At 46.3% G+C, this 21,408-nt stretch overlaps 1 protein-coding gene across 6 annotated transcripts in view; it reads left to right on the forward strand.

Annotated features, from left to right (window-relative positions):
• Positions 1 to 21,408, forward strand: part of ABR (ABR activator of RhoGEF and GTPase) — a 253,021-nt gene that overhangs the window by 104,163 nt on the left and 127,450 nt on the right. For all 6 annotated transcript variants that reach the window (XM_060204094.1, XM_060204095.1, XM_060204096.1 and 3 more), the window contains exon 2: positions 18,912 to 19,096. In XM_060204094.1, the coding sequence (XP_060060077.1) occupies positions 18,912 to 19,096 (185 nt within the window). The remainder of the gene's footprint in view (positions 1 to 18,911; positions 19,097 to 21,408) is intronic.

Genomic DNA, 21,408 nt, shown 5'->3' on the forward strand with positions numbered 1-21,408 from the left:
CATGCCTGTGTGTGTGTTTCCATGACATGTGTGCATGAGTGATTTTATCACCCTGGGCTGATTTTCTCATTCATATAGAGGGAGAAAGACAGAGATGGAGAGATACCACAGCTCTGGAGCTCCCCCTCAGCTCCCCTCAGGCATTTCCTGTGAGATGCTGAGCTTCAAAACTGGGCCAAGTACATAGCAAGGTAGGTCCACTACCTAATGAGCTATTTCTCAAGACTGAATAAGATATTCTGCTTGTTGGGTACCCCTTACTGCTCTTCCTGTGGAATGGGCAGGGTAACTGTGTCATTGTCCAGATGAGGAAGTGGAGGCTTCTGAGAATAGGCAACTTGTCAAGTACCTTGTAAAGCTGGGACCAAAGCCCAGACCCATGTGACTCCTGGCCTGGGAGTCAGGACTCATTGTACCCCACTGAGTGGGGTGCTAGGAACAGAGCTGGAGATGCCAAGCCCCTTTCCTGTCATGATAACACCAGGTAACTTGGGGAATATTCACTGAGTTGCTATCTCTAGCTTAAACAATAAATAAGTGTTCCTCCACTATGACAAGATCACTTGGTCTTTCTGCACCATTATTCCTACAAATTAAGTTGCTATATAACTGCCCTTCCCTACAAGTAATTATGCATTTTTTGCCCCTCTGCCTTGATGATAGATAATGTCAAAGTACAAAAAACAAAACGAGGGACCAGTAAAGAACAGATATTGACATGTTAAAGTCCCAGGTCCTTCTCTGTAGGGGTCCTTCATGAATGGTGAAGCAGTTCTGCAGATGTTTCTCTTTCCTCCCCCTGTCTCTAGCTCTCCCTCCCATCTCAATTTCTTTCTGCTTCTATTAAAAATAAGAAGAAAAAGAAAAAAGAATGGTGCTGGGAGCAGTAGATTCACTGTATAGGCACTGAGCCCTAGTAGTAACCCGTGGTGGCAATAAAAACCAAACAAAGGGAGTCCGCGGGTAGCGCACACAGTGGGTTAAGCGCATGTGGCGTGAAGGGCAAGGACTGGTGTAAGGATCCCGGTTAGAGCTCCCGGCTCCCCACCTGCTGAGGAGTCACTTCACAGGTGGTGAAGCAGGTCTGCAGGTGTCTTTCTCTCCCCCCCTCTTCCCCTCCTCTCTCCATTTCTCTCTGTCCTATCTAACAACGATGACATCAATAACAACAATAATAACTACAACAACAATAAAAAGGGCAACAAAAGGGAAAATAAATATAATTTTTTAAAAAAATTAGTGGCCTTGGTGAAAAAAGCAAGCTTTATGCGGTGGCTCAGGTTTCTCATTAGTCAGGTGGTCATGAACAATTTGAAGCTCTGTGAACCTTAGTTCCCCCCTGTGTAAAATGGTCTGATAATCTTGCCCCTTCCCAGGATTTGAGGGTGAAGTGAGGGCCTTCCTGGCTGTGGTTTTGTTGTTTACACCATAAAAATAGTGCAGATAAAAGCCAACGTCTCTTGTGCATCTGTTAGAGCGAGGACCCTGGTGAAGCCACACTGCCAGGTCCTGCTAGCAAGGCAACCTGCTGCTTCTGCCCCGGCTTCTGCTGCCCAAGACCTAGAATTCCTTTGTCTCAGCTCTGGAGCCCTGGACTTATCCAAGTGGCCACAGTTGCTGCCTCCCTTCCCAAGGGAGCACAGAGGTGGGGAGCGGATCCCATCTCCATGGCAACCAGAGAGGCCAAGCAGCACCGCCAGTGGGTGGCCTGGAGTCTGTTTTCCAGCAGCAGGGGCTGAGCCAGAACCCACAGCCAGGAGGAGCTTCTGGTCTTCACTCTTGCTCTGCTGGGTCAGTGACCTATTCTAGGCCTTCTGAAGGCTTCCTGTGGTTCAAGAGGCAGCTCAGAGCTAAGGACTCAGTATGAACCGGGCTTACTATGGGGTAAACCCTTTCTGTCTGCCTCTTTTGCCTCTTCCTAGGCAAACTTTCTAGACTTAATTTTTTTTAAAGATTTTATTTATTTATTAACGAGAGAGATAGGAGAGAGAAAGAGCCAGACATCACTCTGGTACATGTACTGCCAGGGATTGAACTTGGGACCTCATGCTTGAGAGTCCAATGCTTTACTCACTGTGCCACCTCCTGGACCACTCTAGACTTAATTTGAACACTGCCTTGTACTAGAAACCTTCCTGTAAGGAAGGTTATTAGGACAAGGCTGATAGCTTCTGGGGGCAGTGTCCCAGTTCAGTTTTCTGACTATCAGGACTGTGTCCTCTGGGTCCTTGTCTAGAACTGATAGTTCCTAACCTGACTTTGCAATTACTTGGGGAGTTTTAGCAACTAAGGTGCCCAACCTTTATCCCATTCTACATGATCTAGATCTGTAGGGTGGAGTCAGACAGTAGTTTTCCAAACTTCCCCAAGGGGTTCCAGTGTACGTCAAAGGTTGGAACTAGTGTTTTATTTATTTTTTAAATAATATTTTTTATTTTTTATTTAAGAAAGGATTAATTAACAAAACCATAGGGTAGGAGGGGCACAATTCCACACAATTCCCACCACCCAATCTCCATATCCCATCCCCTCCCCTGATAGCTTTCCCATTCTCTATCCCTCTGGGAGCATGGACCCAGGGTCATTGTGGGTTGCTGAAAGTAGAAGGTCTGGCTTCTGTAATTGCTTCCCCGCTGAACACGGGCATTGACTGGTCGGTCCATACTCCCAGTCTGCCTCTCTCTTTCCCTAGTAGGGTGGGTCTCTGGGGAAGCAGAGCTCCAGGACACATTGGTGGGGTCTTCAGTCTAGGGAAGCCTGGCCGGCATCCTGATGACATCTGGAACCTGGTGACTGAAAAGAGAGTTAACATACGAAGCCAAACAAATTGTTGAGCAATCATGGACCCAAAGCTTAGAATAGTGGAGAGGAAGTGTTAGGGGGTTACTCACTGCAAACTCTAGTGTACTTCTGCTTTCAGGTATATATTTTGCAGTAGTTTACGGATACGTGTGAACATATGCTCTCTCTCACAGAAACTGGTGTATATCTAGGTTTTGGGACTTTGTTAGAAAGTGAACCACCTGAGATGGAATTAGAGTATACTATGAAAGGAAAGGTCTCACCCGAGTAATGAAGCTGAAGGGTTGTCATTCCACACGTGAAGTCTCTGGACACAGTCTGAAGTGAAGCATGTTGAGGTGGCAATCATTGTGCTGGTTAGGTTGTGATCGGCAGATGCAATATTATTTGATATGGATTGGGAGAGGCATAAGGGAAAGTGGGCCCTATCCAAGGGTTCCAGGACTGGGGGAAGTAGAGGCTCTATAGTGGAGATGTGAGGTTCCTGCTGTCTTAGGGTTCACAAAGACAATCGATAGTTAATGTGATCATCACATTATTTGGTAATTGGGTTAACTTTGAAAAGTCCTTTTGTTAGGGTTTGCTGTGCAGTACCCAGTATCTTGTATATAGCTGTGCTATTGGTTGCTTCTGATCTACTTGGTCTAGGCTTTTGAGAGAGTCTGCATATCAATTACACAGCCTATATATTAAAAAGATTCAGTTTGTGTTTTGAAAAACTTCGAGACATACAATTAATTTTCCCCCTCTTTTTTATTACTTATTTATTTATTCAGTAGAGACAGAGAAATCAAGAGGGGCATATAAAGAGGGAGACAGACACCTGCAGCACTGCTTCACTGCTTGCAAAGCTTCCCCATTGCAGGAGACCAAGGTTTTGATCCTGGGTCCATGTGAATTGTAATGTGTGTGCTGTACAAGATATGCCACCACCCAGCCTATTGAATATAAGTTGACCCACAAGCAACTGGGTCAAATGGTGGAGGCAGGCCAGGCCAGCTGTAAGATGCCAAGGGCTTGGCTTTGTTTTTGTTTTTCAAGAACTGGGGAAACCCCTGAGGGTATATCACTGCAGGAAGGAGAGCGAGGAATAATAATGACTGGTGTTTATTTAGGGCTTACCAAGGGTCAGTTGCCTTTTATTGCAGCCCTCCTCAAACCTCATGCAGTAGAAACATTGTTTGTTACCCCTACTTTACAGATGAGTAAACTTGAGGTGCTGGAAGTCTCAGTAACCTGGTGATTATGATACTGGGGATGGAACCAGAACCCAATTCAGAGAGTGTTTTTATGAGAGAGAAAGAGAGAGAGAAAGAGAGAGAGGAATCAAGACCGGAGCACTGCTTCATCCCTGCGCAGTGCCAGGGTGGAACCCAGAGCCTCATACATACAAGGCATACACTCTACCACTTAGCCACTTCACAGCCTCTCCAAGCCCAGCTTGCCCCTTGTGCTGTCCTGGCTCCCTGCTTCCTCACCCATCAGTAAGAGAGCAGGTGGAGCATGTTGAGAAGGAGGTGGCACATATCACAGGAAAAACACTGATCTCAGGTTGTCCCTTAGTACCAGGCCTTGACTGAGGGGCTCCCATGCTGTCTCTTGGGTCAGGAGGAGTCACAGGACCCTGAAGGTATGCAGTTCACTCTCCTGTTCTTTTGGCCAACCTCTGTTGGTGGCTGGTTCCTCCTGCCCCAGATACCAACTTCTTTAACCTATATGATGTTATTGAATGCCATTCTCACAACTACCCAGTGGCATAGCATTGTTAGTCCCGTCTCCAGAGGAGAGAGTGAAGCTCAGAGAGGCCCAGGCCCAACAGGTGATATGACCAGCTTCCCTCCTCACCCCCAGCTCTAAGGAGGGCTAGCTCAGGTCTGATGAGAAGATTCTGGCCTCCAAGTCCTCCTTGGGGTGTTCGTTTCCACCAGGTTGGGGGAAGGGGTGTAGGTCAAGCTTTCTAGCCCTGTGCACTCCTCAGCTGTGAGGAGTTAAAGGTCACTGTAAGGAGTTGTCACCCTCAAAACTGATTCCAGCTGTTGTGTCTGCCAGCGTCTCAGTTTCCTGGGGTTGTGGGGAGGCCAAGCTTAGTCGTAGAGGGATGGATGCGAGGGTGGGGGGAGTCAGGGGATCTGAGCATCTCCAGGTGGATGAGCCAACAGTGGTCAAGCATGTGTTCACCATTTCCCAACAGGGTCAGAACAGTCCTGAAGGGGGATGGGTGATAGCTCGCTTACCCAGTAAAGCACATGCCTTACCATGCATGAGGACCTGGGTTTGAGCCTGTGAGTCACATGAAAGTGCCATGGATGACACCAGGGGAGCTCCAGAGATAAGAGCAGTGCTGTGCTATCTCTCCTCTCTCTCCCCCTCTCTGAAATTTTAAGAAATGAGAAAGTTGGCCTGGAAGTAGTGAAAATGGGGAAGAGGGGCGGCAGTGGCACACCTGCTTAAGTGCACATAGTACTGAGTGCGAGGGTCTGAGTTTGAGCCCCCGGCTCCCACCTGCAGAGGGGACGCTGCACAAGTGGTGAAGCAGGTCTGCAGGTGGCTATCTTTCTCTCTCCGCTTATCTCCCCTTCCTCTCACAATTTCTTTTTTAAAAGTAGTTTCCAGTTTTATTTAAGTATTCTCCATAATGTCTTTTTTTTATTGGATAGAGACAGAGAAATTGAGAGGGGAGGGGAAGATAGAGAGGGAAAGAGAAAGAGAGGTACCTGCAGCCCTGCTTCACCATTTGTGAAGCTTTCTCCCTGCAGTGGGGACCAGGGGCTTGAACCTGGGCCCTTGCACACTATAATGTGTGTGCTTAACCAGGTGCAGCCTGGTCCCCTTCTCTCAGTTTTTCTCTATCCTATCCAATAAAATGGGGGCGGGGGGAAGGTTGCCAAGAGCAGTGGATTTGTAGTGCTGGACCGAACTCCAGCAGTAACCCTGGAGGTAAAATAATAATAATAATAAATAATAATAATGGGATTGTGCATACACAAGGTCCCAGAGCCACTACAGAGGAGGAGGATGAGAAGGAGGCAAAGACTTTTGTGCCTTTGCCAAACCTATTTTCAGTTTGGTTTTGAGTGAACATTCATTAAGCTATCAGCCACGACTTGACTCCTAGTGCCTTCATTTCTTTCCTCCATTGTACATAAGAATGAGAATGGTGCTCCTTACTTGATTTTACAAAATTGTCTTAACCTTTGTTGAGTCAGAGGTATCTCAGCAATAGATCACATACCTTGTGTGTGTGAGGCCCTGGGTTCAGTTCCCCATATTGTATAGAAAACAAGAAAGACGGGGGTCGGGCGGTGGTGCAGTGGGTTAAGCGCACGTGGCACAAAGCGCAGGGACCGGCGTAAGGATCCCAGTTCGAGCCCCCGGCTCCCCACCTGCAGGGGAGTCGCTTCACAGGCGGTGAAGCAGGTCTGCAGGTGTCTATCTTTCTCTCCCCTTCTCTGTCTTCCCCTCCTCTCTCCATTTCTCTCTGTCCTATCCGACAACGAATTGCGTCAACAAGGGCAATAATAATAACCACAACGAAGCTACAACAAGGGCAACAAAAGGGGGGAAAAATAGCCTCCAGATGTGGTGGATTCATGGTGCAGGCACCGAGCCCAGCAATAACCCTGGAGGAGGAAAAAAATAAATAAAACAAGAAAGACAATAAATTGGACGTCATAAATGGCAGACCAGTGTTCTGCTTCCCTTCTCTCATAAAGACAAAATATAATACAGTTGAGTTTCCTAGTTTTAAGCATACAACTTAGAGAACACTTACCCAGTTCTCCTTGTGTGAACCACCACTCGGATCAGGACAGAGAACATTTTACTACTCCAGTAAGTTCCCTGGTGCCCTTTCCTAGTCACAGCCTCTGGCTCCCCCAGCCCAGCCCAGCCCAGCCCAGCCCAAGGACCTCTGTGTGAGCCTCTGTCACCATCCATTCATTTTGCTGTCCTTGAGTGTCATACAAAAGGAAGACTCAGTGTGCTTCTGTGTCTGGTTCCTTTTGCTCAACAGGGATCATGAGATCCATCCATCACAGGGTTGCTCTGAGGACCAAATGAAGTAGTGGGCAGCCCATTGTCCATCACAGTCACAAGCAACAGAGAGCACATGTAAGGCCCTCGGGGGGCTGGCCTGCACACACTTCCCAGCACTTTCTGCCCCCTCACCCTCCTGCTCACTCAGTGTTCTAGCCAGGCATGACTATTTATAGTCCCCTTAAGGGACCCTGCTGTTTCACACTTTGTGCCTTTGCCAAGCCTCTTCTGTTGCCTAGAACTCTGCTTCCGGCCCCCCATGCTCCTGGCAAGCACCCACACATCTTGCAAGAGTCAATTAATATTATTAATAACAGCAGAGAATGATTTATTGGGTGCCTACTATGTGCTGAGTGCTGTGTGTGCATGACCCCGTTGGGATCCTTGCAAGCAGCTCTGTGCACCCAGTCCCTTCCTAAGTCCTCTACCATGTTTATTCATTAATTTCACCAGCATGCCTTTATATGTGTGTGTGTGTGTGTGTGTGTGTGTGTGTATTTGTTCCCTTTTGTTGCCCTTGTTGTTTTATTGTTGTAGTTCTTCTTCTAGCGTTTGCCCTTCTTCCGTAGCCAGTCAACAGCGTCAGGTTGAGCCTGATGTAAAGTTTCGAGACCTCCTTTGAATCTGGAGAGGTGGCAGTCGTTGACTATGTGGGTCATAGTTATTATTGTTGTTATCATTGATATTGTCGTTGTTGGATAGGACAGAGAGTAATGGAGAGAGGAGGGGAAGACAGAGAGGGGGAGAGAAAGATAGACACCTGCAGACCTGCTTCACCACCTGTGAAGCAACCCCCCTGCAGGTGGGGAGCCGGGGGCTGGACCAGGATCCTTAACGCAGCACGTCCTTGCGCATGCACTTAACCCACTGTGCTACCACCCGACTCCCAACCGGCATACCTTTCTAAGTGACTGTCTTGCCCCAGGCTGTCTTCTGAGCACAGAGAAACAAAGAAGTGATGGAGCCTGGATTGTAACCAATAGCTACCTAAAAGGAAAGGCCTGTGTCAGGCCATCTATGAGCACAGAGAGATTAGGAGGCAGTGAGTCTAGATGGGAACCTAAAGTATATGGCCTCAGGGTTCTTGCTCAGAGCCATGGCAACAAACCACCTCCCTTGCAGCAGTCCTTCCCATCTCACTATTATCCACTCCCTCCTTTCTGTCTCCCAATTCCTGAGGGCTACTTCTGTCATGATATGTAGGATGTTTTGTTGCTTGTTAAACTGTCTTCCTTGATTGGACTATAAGGGCATTAATTAAGAATGTGGCAGAAAATATAGCATGACAGCAGTGTGGTCACAGTGGTCACAGTGTGGTCACACCTGAGTTCAAGGTGAGCAATGCCTTTTATTTTTTAAGATTTATTTATCTTATTTATTTTCATGGGGGGGAGCTAGCATGACAATGAACAGAGCAATGCTCAGATCTGGTATATGACAGTGCTGAATATTGAACCTGGAACTTCTGGGAACTCAGACATGCAAGTTCCCTCTGTTTTAATGCTGAGCTCTCTCTCCAGGCCTAAGAAATACCTTTCTTTTTTTTTGAGGCACCTTTTAAATTACTAAGATAAAGGTTGTGCCAGAGACTCCAGCAAAGAAAATGGGTATCTTACCCAGAACTGGGTCCTTTGCTGTCTAATATAAAATTAGAGTAAAGTAAGCAAAGAAGAAGGAAATATAATATTGAGGAAAAGACATACAGTGCCTGCTGGTGTCCTAGAGAGAAGAGATTTGCAGAATTCCCAGATTTTGCGATGCAGGCATTTAAAACTTTTTCCACACATAGTATTATACTACATATACTGTTGTCAATTTCTTTTTTCACTTAATAAGATAAAATGTGTATCCTCTGTAATTTTTTATGGCTATGTCACAATCCATCTTAGAGACATGGCCATAAAATAATTTACTGAACCAGTCAGTCCACTGTCATTAGTCATACAGGCTTTTTTTTTTTTTTTAATATTTAACTGTCATAAATAGCCCTGTGATTAACCTCCTTGTAACTTTATTTTTAGTACACTTATAATTAATTTTTAGGGCAGTCTTAGATTATGTTGGACTAAAAGTTGTACCAATTACTGAAGCTTTTGATTCCAGTTACCAAATCTGGAAAAATTGTGCCAGTTGTATATACCTTCCAAACATTTCTGAGAATGCCTATTTCTTGACAGATTTGGCTATTTTTTTTTATCTTTGCTGATTTAATAGAAAATTTTAAGGAAAATAGTTTGTATTTTTTCTACTATAGTCGAGGTTAACAATTTTTAAAATGTACATATGTTAATTTCTCATACTCAGAAAGTTGAGGCAGTCATCTTCTCATTGGTTTGCAAAGTAGTTTAATATTATTCAGCAAACAGAAGATTCATTGCAGGGATTGAGTGTGAGCAGATTTGAAGACTAAATGGGACTTCACCAGATGACAAATGAATAGAAAGATATTCTTTATATAGGAACAACATTTATGCAAAGGCCTAGCAATGGGAAATAGTCAAGTGTGTGTTTGGAGAATATATTAATTTCATGGGACTAATGAAAAGTTAAGAAGACCAGGAGATCGTTCACCTGGTGGAACACATTTCCTTTTTTCTTTCTTTCTTTTTTTTTTATTTCTTTATTGGGGAATTAATGTTTTACATTCGACAGTAAATACAATAGTTTGTACATACATAACATTTCTCAGTTCTCCATATAACAGTACAACCCCCACTAGGTCCTCTGTCATCCTTCTTGGACTTGTATTCTCCACCCCACCCCCCAGCCACCAGAGTCTTTTACTATGTTGCACTACGCCAATTCTAGTTGAGGTTCTACTTGTGTTTTCTCTTCTGATCTTGTTTTTCAACTTCTGCCTGAGAGTGAGATCATCCCATATTCATCTGTCGGCTTTCTGGCGGGGTGATCTCCAGGAGAAAGGTAACGGACCGGTTCTTTCTCGCTCGCGCAAGGGACTACATCGCGCAAGGGACTACACAAAGTAAAGACACCGGGGGAGACGGATCTCTAATTTCAGGTCTTGTTTACTAGCAGGTGGGCAAAGGTTTAATAGAAAAACAAACAAGGAACATTCAAATATGTCAGAAATTACAGGTTTCTTAAAGGTCGGCTTGCCCCTATGGTAGGGGGCTGGTATGACAAGAATTGATGCAGATACATAAAGGTCAAGATAATTAGTCTCCTGATGCAGGCATTTAATTACCCAAAGGCTTTGAGGGGAGGAGAAGGGTTGAACCAGTTAAGGCAAGATAGAGAGAAGATAAGTAAATTAAGGACATCAAAGGTCACTGCTAGGAGTGTGTGATAAGGTGTGTTCTCCTCTGTGAACTTTGAGTAAGTGAATCTTAAAGTAGGCAGCCAGTGGCCTGCAGTTAATGGAGAGAAATGTTGAGGTCTCTGTGGGCTTGAGAGACTAACAAGGCAAGCTTAGTCTGGGAGATTTTTTCCCTCTTGGCTCACCTCTATGACGAGAGAAACTTACAAGCGGGGTGTCTATCCAGACCTCCATCCAAGGATGGGAGAGCTCCCCTGTGCTCTACCAAACTATCACATAGTCTCACATTCATCCTTTTGTTTCTGACTAGTTTCACTTAACATGAATTTTTCAAGGTCCATCCAAGATCAGCTGAAAACTATTAAGTCACCATTTTTTATAGCTGAGTAGTATTCCATTGTGTATATATACCACAACTTGCTCAGCCACTCATCTGTTGTTGGACACCTGGGTTGCTTCCAGGTTTTGGCTATTACAAGTTGTGCTGCCAAGAACATATGTGTACACAAATCTTTTTGGATGGGTGTGTTGGGTTCCTTAGGATATATCCCCAAGAGAGGAATTGCAGGATCATAGGGTAGGTTCATTTCTAGCCTTCTGAGAGTCCCCCAGACTGTTTGGACCAATTGACATTCCCACCAGCAGGGCAAGAGGGTTCCTTTGACCCCACAACCTCTCCAGCATTTGCTGCTGCTACATTTTCTGATGTATGACATTCTTACAGGAGTGAAGTGGTATCTCATGTTGTCTTTATTTGCATTTCTCTTACAAAGACTCAGAGCATTTTTCATGTGTTTCTCAGCCTTTTGGATCTCTTCTGTGGTGAATATTCTGTCCATGTCCTCCCCCCATTTTTGGATGGGGTCATTTGTTTTCTTGTTATTGAGTTTGGCAAGCTCTTTATTTATTTTGATTATTAGCCTCTTGTCTGATGTATGGCATGTAAAGATCTTCTCCCATTCTGTGAGGGGTCTCTTGGTTTAGGTAGTGGTTTCTTTTGCTGTGCAGAAGCTTTTTAATTGGATGTAGTCCCATGAGTTTATGCTTGCCTTAGTCTTCTTTGTAATTGGATTTGTTTCATTGAAGATGTCTTTAAAATTCATGCAGAAAAGTGTTCTGCCAATATTTTCCTCTAAGTATCTGATAGTTTGTGGTCTAACATCCAAGTCCTTGATCCACTTGGAACTTACTTTTGTATTTGGTGAAATATAGTGGTTCTTCTGCATGTTTCAACCCATTGTTTCCAACACCATTTGTTGAATAGACTCTGCTTTCCCCATTTAATAGTCTGGGCACCTTTGTCAAAAATAGATGTCCATTGGTGTGGGGACTTACTTCTGGGCTCTCAATTTTATTCCACTGGTCAGTATGTCTATTCATGTTCCAGTACCAAGCAGTTTTTGACAATGGCCCTGTAATACAATTTAAGATCTGGTAGTGTGATGCTTCCAGGTCTGTTCTTTCTTCTGAAGATTGTTCTGGCAAGTCTAGGTTTTTTCTGGTTCCAGATAAACGTTTGTAGCATTTGTTCTATTCGCCTAAAAAGTGTGGTTGGGATCTTGATGGGGATAGCATTAAATTTGTAGATGGCTCTGGGTAGTATATTCATTTTGATGATGTTAATTCTTCCAACCCATGAACATGGAATATCTTTCCACTTCTTTGTGTCTTTTTCTATTTCCTTGAGTAGTGACTCATAATTTCTGGTATACAAGTCTTTCACTTCTTTGGTTAGGTTTATTCCTAGATATTTAATTGTTTTTGTTGCTATAGTAAAAGGAATTGATTTCTGGATTTCAACTTTTAACTTAGTGTTTGCATAGAGGAATACCACTGACTTTTGAATGTTAATTTTGTAGCCTGACACCTTACTGTATTGCCTGATGATTTCCAAAAGCTTCTTGCTGGATTCCTTAGGTTTTTCCATGTATACTATCATGTCATCTGCAAATAGGGAGAGTTTGACTTCTTTTCTTCCAATTTGTATCCCTTTAATACCTTGCTCCTGCCTGATTGCTATGACAAGAACTTCCAACACTGTGTTGAATAAAAATGGTGATAGTGGGCAGCCTTGTCTAGTACCTGATCTGAGGGGAAATGCTTCCAGTTTTTCACCGTTGAGTATGATGTTGGCTGTATATTTGCTATATATAGACTCCACTATCTTGAGGGAATTTTCCACCTAGTCCCATTTTTTGTAGTGTTTTGATCATAAAGGGATGTTGTATTTTATCAAAGGCTTTCTCTGCATCTATTGATATGACCATGTGGTTTTGGTCTTGCTTTTGTTGATGTGGTGGATCACGTTGATTGATTTACGTATATTAAACCAACTTCGCATCCCTGGTATAAACCCCACTTGGTCATGATGAACAATCTTTTTAATATACTGCTGTATCCAGTTGGCTAGAATTTTGTTCAATATTTTAGCATCTATGTTCATCAGATACTGGTCTGTAGTTTTCTTTTTAGGTTGTGTCCTTGTCTGCTTTTGCTATCAAAGTGATGTTGGCTTCATAAAAGCTGGAAGGGAGTATTCCAGTGTCTTCAAACTTCTGGAAGACTTTTCAAAGTAGAGGTATAAGTTCTTCTTTGAAGGTTTTGTAGAATTCATTTGTAAAACCATCTTTATTTAATAAAACTTTTATTCTTGGGATGGTTTTTGATAACTGTTTCAATGTCATTAGCTGTGATGGGCCTGTTCATGTTATCTAGTTCCTCTTTACTTAATTTTGGGAGTTTGTAGGTATCTAGGAAATCATTCATTTCTTCCAGGTTCTCTAGCTTGTTGGCATATAGTTGTTCATACAAGCCTCGTATGATATGCTGAATTTCTGCAGTGTCTGTTGTGATATCTCCTCTTTCATTTATGATCTGATATATTTGGGTCTCCGTACTTTTTTTTGTGTGTGTGAGTCTGGCTAAAGGTTTGTCGATTTTGTTCACTCTTTCAAAGAACCAACATTTACTTTTGTTGATCTTTTGTATGGTTTTCTTATTTTCAATGTTATTGATTTCTGCCCTAACTTTAGTTATTTCTGTCCTTCTGGTTGCTTTAGGGTTCCTTTGTTCTTCTTGTAGGTCTTTAAGATGTGCAGTCAGGGTGTTTATTTGTACTTTTTCTTATTTCCTAATGTGTAATTGTATGGCTATGAACTTCCCTGTCAGTACTGCCTTAGCTGTGTCCCAAATATTTTGATAGCTTGTGTCTTGATTTTCATTGAACTCTCGAAACATTTTGATTTTTTCCTTTATTTCCTCTTTGACCCAGTAGTTGTTAAGTAGTGTACTGCTGATTTTGGGACTATTACTAATCTTTTGTTGATTGTTAAATGTTAGTTTCATTCCACTGTGGTCTAAGAAGATGCTTGGGATGATTTCAATGCTCTTGAATTTGCTGATGCTGTCTTTGTGGCCTAACATATGGTCTATCCTTGAGAATGACCCATGTGGACTTGAGTAAAATGTGTATTCCAGTTTCTTGGGATGAATGACTCTGAAAATGTCCAATAGTTCTAGTTTATCTATCTCCTCATTTAGTCCCTCATGTCTTTATTGATTTTCTGCCTGGATGATCTGTCAAGTTGAGAGAGTGGGGTGTTGAAGTCCCCTACTATGACTGTGTTGCTGTTAATATATTGCTGTAGCTCTTTCAGTAGATGTTGATGTATTTAGATGGCTTCTCATTGGGTGCATAGATGTTATAGTTGTTAAGTTCTCCTTTCTTTTTTAAGAATTGATTTACTTATGAGAGAGAGAGACAGAGAGAGAAGAGGGGAGAGAGAGACAGAGGAGGAACAAGAACTCTGGCATATGTGATGCTAGGGATTGAACTCAGAACCTCTTACTTGAGAGTCCACTTTATCCACTGTACCACCTCCTGAGTCTTAGGAATGTATTTCCTTCCCTTTTCTTCTTCTTCTTTTTTTTTTAAACCAGAACACTGATCAACTCTGGTTTATGGGGCTGTGAGCAACTGAACCTGTGACTTTGGAGCCTCAGGCATGAGAGTCTCTTTGCATAACCATTATGCTTTCTACTTCACCACCATGGTATTTCTTACTATGCATGAGGTCCTTGGTTTCAGCCCTGGTGCCACGTAGGAACACTATGGGTAACATAGGGGAGAACTCCATAGATAGTGGGGTGCCATTATGGTGTCTGTTCTCTCTGTATCTCTGTTTCTTCTCCACTCTTTCCAAAAAATAAAGAATGAAAAGTTGGACTGGGGAGGCCATTCAGCAGTATTGCACCATGCCTAAGACCCTAGGTTCATTCTCTAATGCAACATTCAAGAAACTACCACAAACCAACAAAAATTAACTTTCTCATACACTGGAGACAAAATCCAGCACTGAGGTGTTGGCAGGGACACACTCCCTTCCAAAAGAGGGTAAATCCTTCCTTGCCTCTCCCAACTTCTTACAGATTCAAGGATTCCATGGCTGTGGCAGCATAACTCCAATATCTGTCTTCTCCCTGGCTTTCCTCTGTATGTCTTCTCTCCCCTCCTATTGCCTATGAAACATGTTGTCAGACTGAGGCCCTACTCATCAATCTAGGATGATCTCATCTCAAAATCCTTAACTCAGTTACATCAGAAAGTCCTTTTCCTCAAAGTAGAGTCACAGTCACCAAGGCTGGGATTTGGACACATATTTGATGGGTACAAATATTCAGCACACTCCTGGGACCTTGAAAATGCTTGATGCTGTAGAGTGGCAGAATATGAGGCTGTAATGCTGAAGAAGGGTGCAGACCCTGGAGATCTTTGAGCAGAAGAGGCTGGGTGGTACTACACTTGCAGTGAATGGGGAAATACTGAGTTTTGAGCAGGGGAGAGACATGGTCAGATTTCCAGTCTGGCTGCTGTGGAGAGTGTTGGAATGGTCCATGCAGAAGCTGGTAAGGATGAGGTGGGGAGTGGGGGGATGTTGGTGCTTTTCAGGGTATCTGAGATGAGGAGCAGGAAAAGGAAGGAATCTGATGTATCAGCTTCAGGAAGAGGCTGAATTTGAGAGCATGGAGATTCCTGAGCATGGAGATGTTCAAGAAGCAATCAGAGAGGTATATCTGCAGCCCTCACCTCTTCTCCCTGAAGTATAAATAAAATTTGGGAGAGGGAGTAGAGTAGGAGTGACAGAAGCCTGAGGAACACCTATTTTCCCCATCATTAAACAATGTGTTTGAGCAGGGCTAGACAGCATAATGGTTATGCAAAGAGACTCTCATACCTGAGGCTCCAAAGTCCCAAGTTCAGTCCCCCACACCACCATAAGCCAGCCAGAGCTGAGCAGTGATCTGGTAAAAATAAACAAATAGACAAACAAACAAAAATGTGTTTATTTGATTAGAAAGTATTACTATATGTGGTGCTGGGGGATCAAACCCAGGGCCTTATGCTTACAAGTCCTGCATTCTACCACTGAGCTACCTACTCAACTAGTTCTATCTTATTCTTTTTTAAATATTTACTTATCTAGTAAGATGGAGAAGTTGACAAGGAAACTAGAGAGGAAGGGGGGCAAGGCCTGCAGCACTGCGTCACCGTTTACGTAGCTTCCCCACTATAGGCAGAATCAGAGGCTTGAACCCAGGTCCTTGTGCACTGTAATGTGTGCGCTCACCTGGGTGTGCCATCGCCCGGCCCCTAGTCCTATCATTTTCATGATGATAAATTTCAAATATAATGCACTAAATAGTTGTGCACCCATGTACCCACTCTTGAGTCTCTGATTCTCATTATTTCACGTTTACTTTTTCAGACTTGCCGCTCCTTCTCTCTGAGAACCCTCTTCTCTCTAAACAGTCTTGTTTTGTTTTGGAATCTGATGTAGACATCAGAACAGTTCACTTCAACATGCATGTCATTAACTAGAGATGGGTCTTTAACTAAACACACAAATCTGAAGTGTTCTATGTGTTGCATGTTGATTGAGGCATCCACCTGTGTGCCCCAAACCCTGACAAGATACAGAGTGTTAAATTCCCCCACCCTCTTTCCAGCTCAAATAAACTCTTTGAACAGAAATTCCACACATAGTCACTTAACATCTCATTAGCCATAATTGAAGCACATGGACCACACCACCGGGGAAAGTAGTCTTTTAGTTAGCCACCGGGCACACTGCCATTCTAAGCAGAATGAGGTTTCTCTTTGTTACTAGGAGGGGGACCAACTGTTGACTGAAAGGAACCTCCTTTGCATTCTCTCTTTCAAGATCAGACAGCTCATCCCTGGCCCACTCAGCCTTCCTATATGCGGCCTTTCATAAACTGAAACCCAGGTGGCTTAGCCAGCCTCCTTACTCTGAACAGTGGTTTTTAGACCCCATCATTTTCTATATCCCCTTTCTGGGTAAGGCTGGCCTAGGCCTCTGATTGGCTTGTCAGGGTTTTGTGAAGGCTAAGAATGAAAGGAAAAGTATCCAGGGACATTATAGGGCATCCTGGAGGCTGGAGGCACTGTGTTCCTCTCCTGGGCCTTTCCCTGCTTGGACCTGACAACTCTCCCTCTACTTCTTGGTTAGCCACCCCTAATCAGGAGGACTTTTTTTTTTTTATGATTTTTTGTTACTGATGATTTAACAGTAGTTACAAGATCTGAGAGGTGTAGTTTCACATCCATGCATGATGTAAGTCACCGTGCCCCTTCCCGTAACCATAGTTCAAAGAGACCTTTAGAAGGAAGTTTCTCGGAAAGATTCATGATTCAGAGGAGAAAGGTGGTATCTGAAGGCAGACAGGTCTAGGTTGAAATCCTTTCTATGCAAGCTTCTCTGAGACCCAGTAAATGGGACTGAAAGAATAACCTCATGGTCATGATAAGGTTGAGAGGAGCAGGAGGTGTAGTACCCCAACACCCCGCCTCACCCCACCAGGACACAGGCAGCTCAAGGCTGTGCAGTAGAGACCAACCAAACCACCTTCCTTGTCTCTTCTACCCCAGCCCTTGGGAAATGTCTGAGAGTGAGCATTCCCACTTGCTCCCCACCCTGGACCCCAGGCACTGACTAACAAGGCAGCCAGGAGCCTCCAGAACAGAGGTGGCAGGTGGCCTGTGATGTCTCATTCCCTCCTTGTGCTTCTCCAGAGTGGGTCTCACCAAGCAGCCAGGCCCCCTTACAGTGTCAGACTCACACAGACTAGATGTTCCTCTCCCTCCCTCCTACCCCCCACCCTCCACTCTCTGGAGATAGCAGAGACGGTTCTTCCCAGCCCTGCCAGCTTCCGAGGGGCGCAGGGGTGGAGACTGTTGGGTGCTTGGCATGTACACTCCCTGGTAATCGTATGCTGGGTCTGGTGGCTAGTCACATGCATGCCAGTCCTGGGAGGGGGGTGGGTAACAGTTCCAGTCCCCTGACATCCCCTGACAGTGGTACAGCCTATCTGCACAGGGACTGGAGAGAGAAGCTGAGAGAGCGGGTGCGGTGAGGCTGGGGGTAGCTGCCAAAGGGCCAGATTGGACTGAGTGTGGCGTGGCCTTGCGCCCTGGTGACCTGTTGACACCATTCTCAGGTGGCAGGCTGCCGTCTGCCATGTGTGATGACAGGAGGAAGGGGAGGAGGAGCCAAGGCTCCTGTGGAGAACTTGGCTCAAGCCTCAGACCTGAGGGAGACAGAACATTCCTCTGCTTGCTCAGCCTGTCCACACACACACTTCCTGAGGGTCTGTGGCGGGTCAGGCCCAGGGCGCTGTGCATGCAGCAGTGGCTGAGACACCTGGCTCTTGTCCCAGGGTCTCAGGGACAAAGGGGCAGGGGCAGTAGGAACCCCAGGTTCCAGGCCATGTGCTATACGAGTTGCTATCTGGGGTCAGAGGGGCCATCCTGGAGGCAGTGGTGATTGAGTTGACCTGGGCCAGGCAGGGTGTGTGGACAAAGGGAGGTTCCATAGATTTTCAGGAGAGACCCCTGCTGCGGGGGAGGGGGACGGGCATTCAGGGGAATGCTTGGCCAAGGGCCTTCCTGAGGTGCTGTCCTGTGCCCCCCAAGCCAGCCTGCTGTCCCTAAGAGGAGGCGTATGCTAGAATTCCAGAGTGGCTCTGGCAGCACAGAGGAGGTTAACTTCAACTTCCCCACGGCCTTTTCTTCCCTTCTTCTCAGAAGGAGGCCTACATTGAAATTACAGAAATCAGGGACAGCCTTTGAGCAGTCTGCTGTTCACCCGTGTCCCTGCCAGGGCTGGTGCTGCCTTCTCACCCACGCGCTGCCAGCCCTGGGCTCCGACCTGCACAGGCCCTTGTTCTGTGGGGATAGGACTCCTGGGGAGGGGGGAAGTGCAGCCCCCTCAACCCCAACTCTGAATCCTGCTCTGGACCCCCCAGGAACATTCAGACTCAGTGTACAAATGGTACCCAAGGAGGAGGGACTCAGGAAGTGACATCGCTTGGCCCGCCCCCACCTCCTTATTCCCTATAAAAAGCAAAATGGTGACTCAGAGAGGAGAGTTGGAAGCGTCCTGCCTCCTGCTCCCACCGTTAATTTTGAGACTTGGAATTGGGCAGGAGGCAGAGGCAGCCGCGGCCTGAAAGACGCAGCTGACATGCTATTAAACGGGTAGCAACAGCAGAACTGCTCCTCCCTGACTTCCAGCAGCCTCTGAACTGCAGCAACTGCTGTCTGCTGGTGTTACCAGCCCCTCACGAGGCCGGGTGCCCCCTGCCTGGGCCTGGGCAGCTGTGGATGGTGTGGCTGGGGACATGGCAGCCGGGGGCCGCCGCCGGCGCCCACTGCGCTACCAGTCCCTGGCAGCCCTGGTGGAAGACTCTCAGTGGCCTTTCTTGTTTCTTGTATCAGACTTCAGCTACGGAGCAGACGACTACGACGGAGAGGGGAATGAGGAGCAGAAGGGGCCCCCCGAGGGCTCGGAGACCATGCCATACATTGATGAGTCACCTACCATGTCACCCCAGCTCAGCGCCCGGAGCCAAGGTGGTGGGGACAGCACCTCTCCCACCCCACCTGAAGGACTGGCACCTGGGGTAAGTGGCACCTGCTTTTCCTTCTGGGTTTGGTGAAAGGGGATTGAGGGGGTGGGGCTCAGGCAGGCATGAGTGTCATAGGTTATGCTCTACTGGGACATAACAGGGCTTGAGGGGACCAGGGACTGGGGGCATTCAGACCTGGTTATTCTTGGTGCCCTCGTCACTCCAGTCCTGGGCCCCTGTCAGAACAGGTTCCCCTCTCCCCCTACCTGCTGCTCCCCACTGGCCCTGCACCTGCCTTCTCTTCAACCATCTGCTCCCCTGCCCCCTGGATTCTCTCCTCCTGTTTCAGCTTTCCCTCTCAAGCCCTCTCCAGCAGGATGGGGACTCAACAAGGGCCCTTACTCTTCGCACCAGGCTCTGGCTGGGACACAGCTGCATGTGTGACCTGTGGGCTGTCGAGTGCAGGTGTCAGCTCCACAAAGCCAAGGCTGCCTCAGTGCTCCATGGGGTGCATGGGCTGCTTCTGTAATGCTCCCCTAGGACCCCCCTCATGCCTGTGCATCTCTGTTGTTAAGTCTGGAAGGGACTGTGCTCTGGTGTCCGTCTCTCCTCTTGCTGACACAGGAGCTGTGCTCCACAGGAAGCATTCTGCAGGAATACTAAGTATGTGCTCTGAGACAGGTGGTGGGGGCAGGGTAGCAATGTGTGGAGGTTTGCAGTCCTTGCAGTTAATGTGGTTTCTGGCCACGGGGACAGCTCTGTTTGGGTCCCGCTTTCACAGGTGCCTCTGAGCTACATGAGTAAGTGAGACAGAGAGTCCTAGGGCTGTTTTTCAGCATCTGTGGAGAAGAATCAGTGCAGTTTCTTTGGTGGAGAGGGTGTGTGTGTGTCTTTAGAGTAACTGATAGTGCTTGGTATAATCAGGGGGGTAAGGCATGTTTCTTCCTTCTAATACCCCACCATAGGGACAGTCAGGGAGATGCCCGTTCTCCTCCTGTGGGTGGAGCCTGGCACCCCTCACCTTCTCCAGCCAGGGGGACTGCCTAGACACTACCATTTCTTAATAATCCTCTGCAGCCCCCCCAGTCTCCTTGGCCACCCTCCACCTTCACAGAGCTCTCACCCCCTCTTCACACACCGTGGTGGCTGTTATAGCCTTTGGCAACAAGGGCCTTGGCAACTAGCTTCCCACTTGGGGGAAGCCACATTGTTGTCATGGCAACAGAGGCCCAGGGAGAGCTTATCAGCTGCCAGGCAGTGCAAAATTGAACAGGAATGGTGGAGGGGGGGGGCAGTGGGGAGTGAAAGGCATGGACAAGGTGTCAGTCAGGTTTAAGCCCACCCACAGTTGATATTTGGGGGAGGGGGATGGGTTTCCCTGTCATCCTAAGAAGGATGGCAGAGCAAGAGGCAGCCACTGTGGACATGAAGAGTAAGACTCTCAGTATTGATACAACAGAGTATTCTGGGACCTAAATTGAGACCAGCAGGGGCAACATACTGAAAGCTCTTGCCCTTCATTTCCGTCTTTAAATATGTGGTCACATCAGGCTCAGAAGCCCCTCTGGAGGACCCAGTTGTTAATTCTCTGTGAGCAGGTGCAGACAGGTTCACTGTAAGTCCCAAAACAGTGCTGGGAACGCTGCGAGCTGAGAATGTGAGGCCAGGCAAAGTGGCTTGCAGACAGGGGCCTTTGGCATTTCTCTGCCTTCCTTCTTGGCCCCTGCCCCTGCTTCCCTCTGTAGTCACCTGACAGGAGGACTAGACCTTTGATGTTTAGATTCCTCGGTGAAAAGTATGGTCAGGTGCTTTCTCCATTAAAACAGGTCATAGGCATAATGGGGAGATGCGCCACCTGGAGCTCTGGAGCTTTGGAGTGAGCACTTATTTGTGCCTTATTTTGTGGCTGCCCTGGGTGGGGGGAGATTTGCAAAAGATTCCAGCCCAGTCCAGCCCTACCTGCCCTCCTAGAGTTGGATTTATGCCCTTTCCACTGTGTCACTTGCCCCACCTAGTGGATGATATGGGTATTGCAGGTATTGCTGTTCGCTTTGGGGTACTAGTAGGGAGTTGACACACCTCTTCCTCCTGACTGTGTCAGGGCTGTCTTGGTGAAAAAGAGTGGATAGCCAAGGTTTCTGCTACTTAGCTCAGCTCTTTGGATCAAGCAGGTCCCTCCCTGCCAGGCTTCCTGTTAGGGCTTTGGGGACTGAGGGGACTTTTGGACCAAATCAGATGATTGAGATATTCAGATATCTGACCTCTGGCAACTGGATCTTCCACACCCAAATATGAAGCTACCATGTACATGGAAACCCAAAACTTATATTTTTTATTAGTCCAGGGTTCTAATTGTTTCACTCAGT

This window comes from Erinaceus europaeus, chromosome 12, assembly GCF_950295315.1.
Source record: "Erinaceus europaeus chromosome 12, mEriEur2.1, whole genome shotgun sequence".
Classification (NCBI taxonomy): Eukaryota; Metazoa; Chordata; class Mammalia; order Eulipotyphla; family Erinaceidae; genus Erinaceus; species Erinaceus europaeus.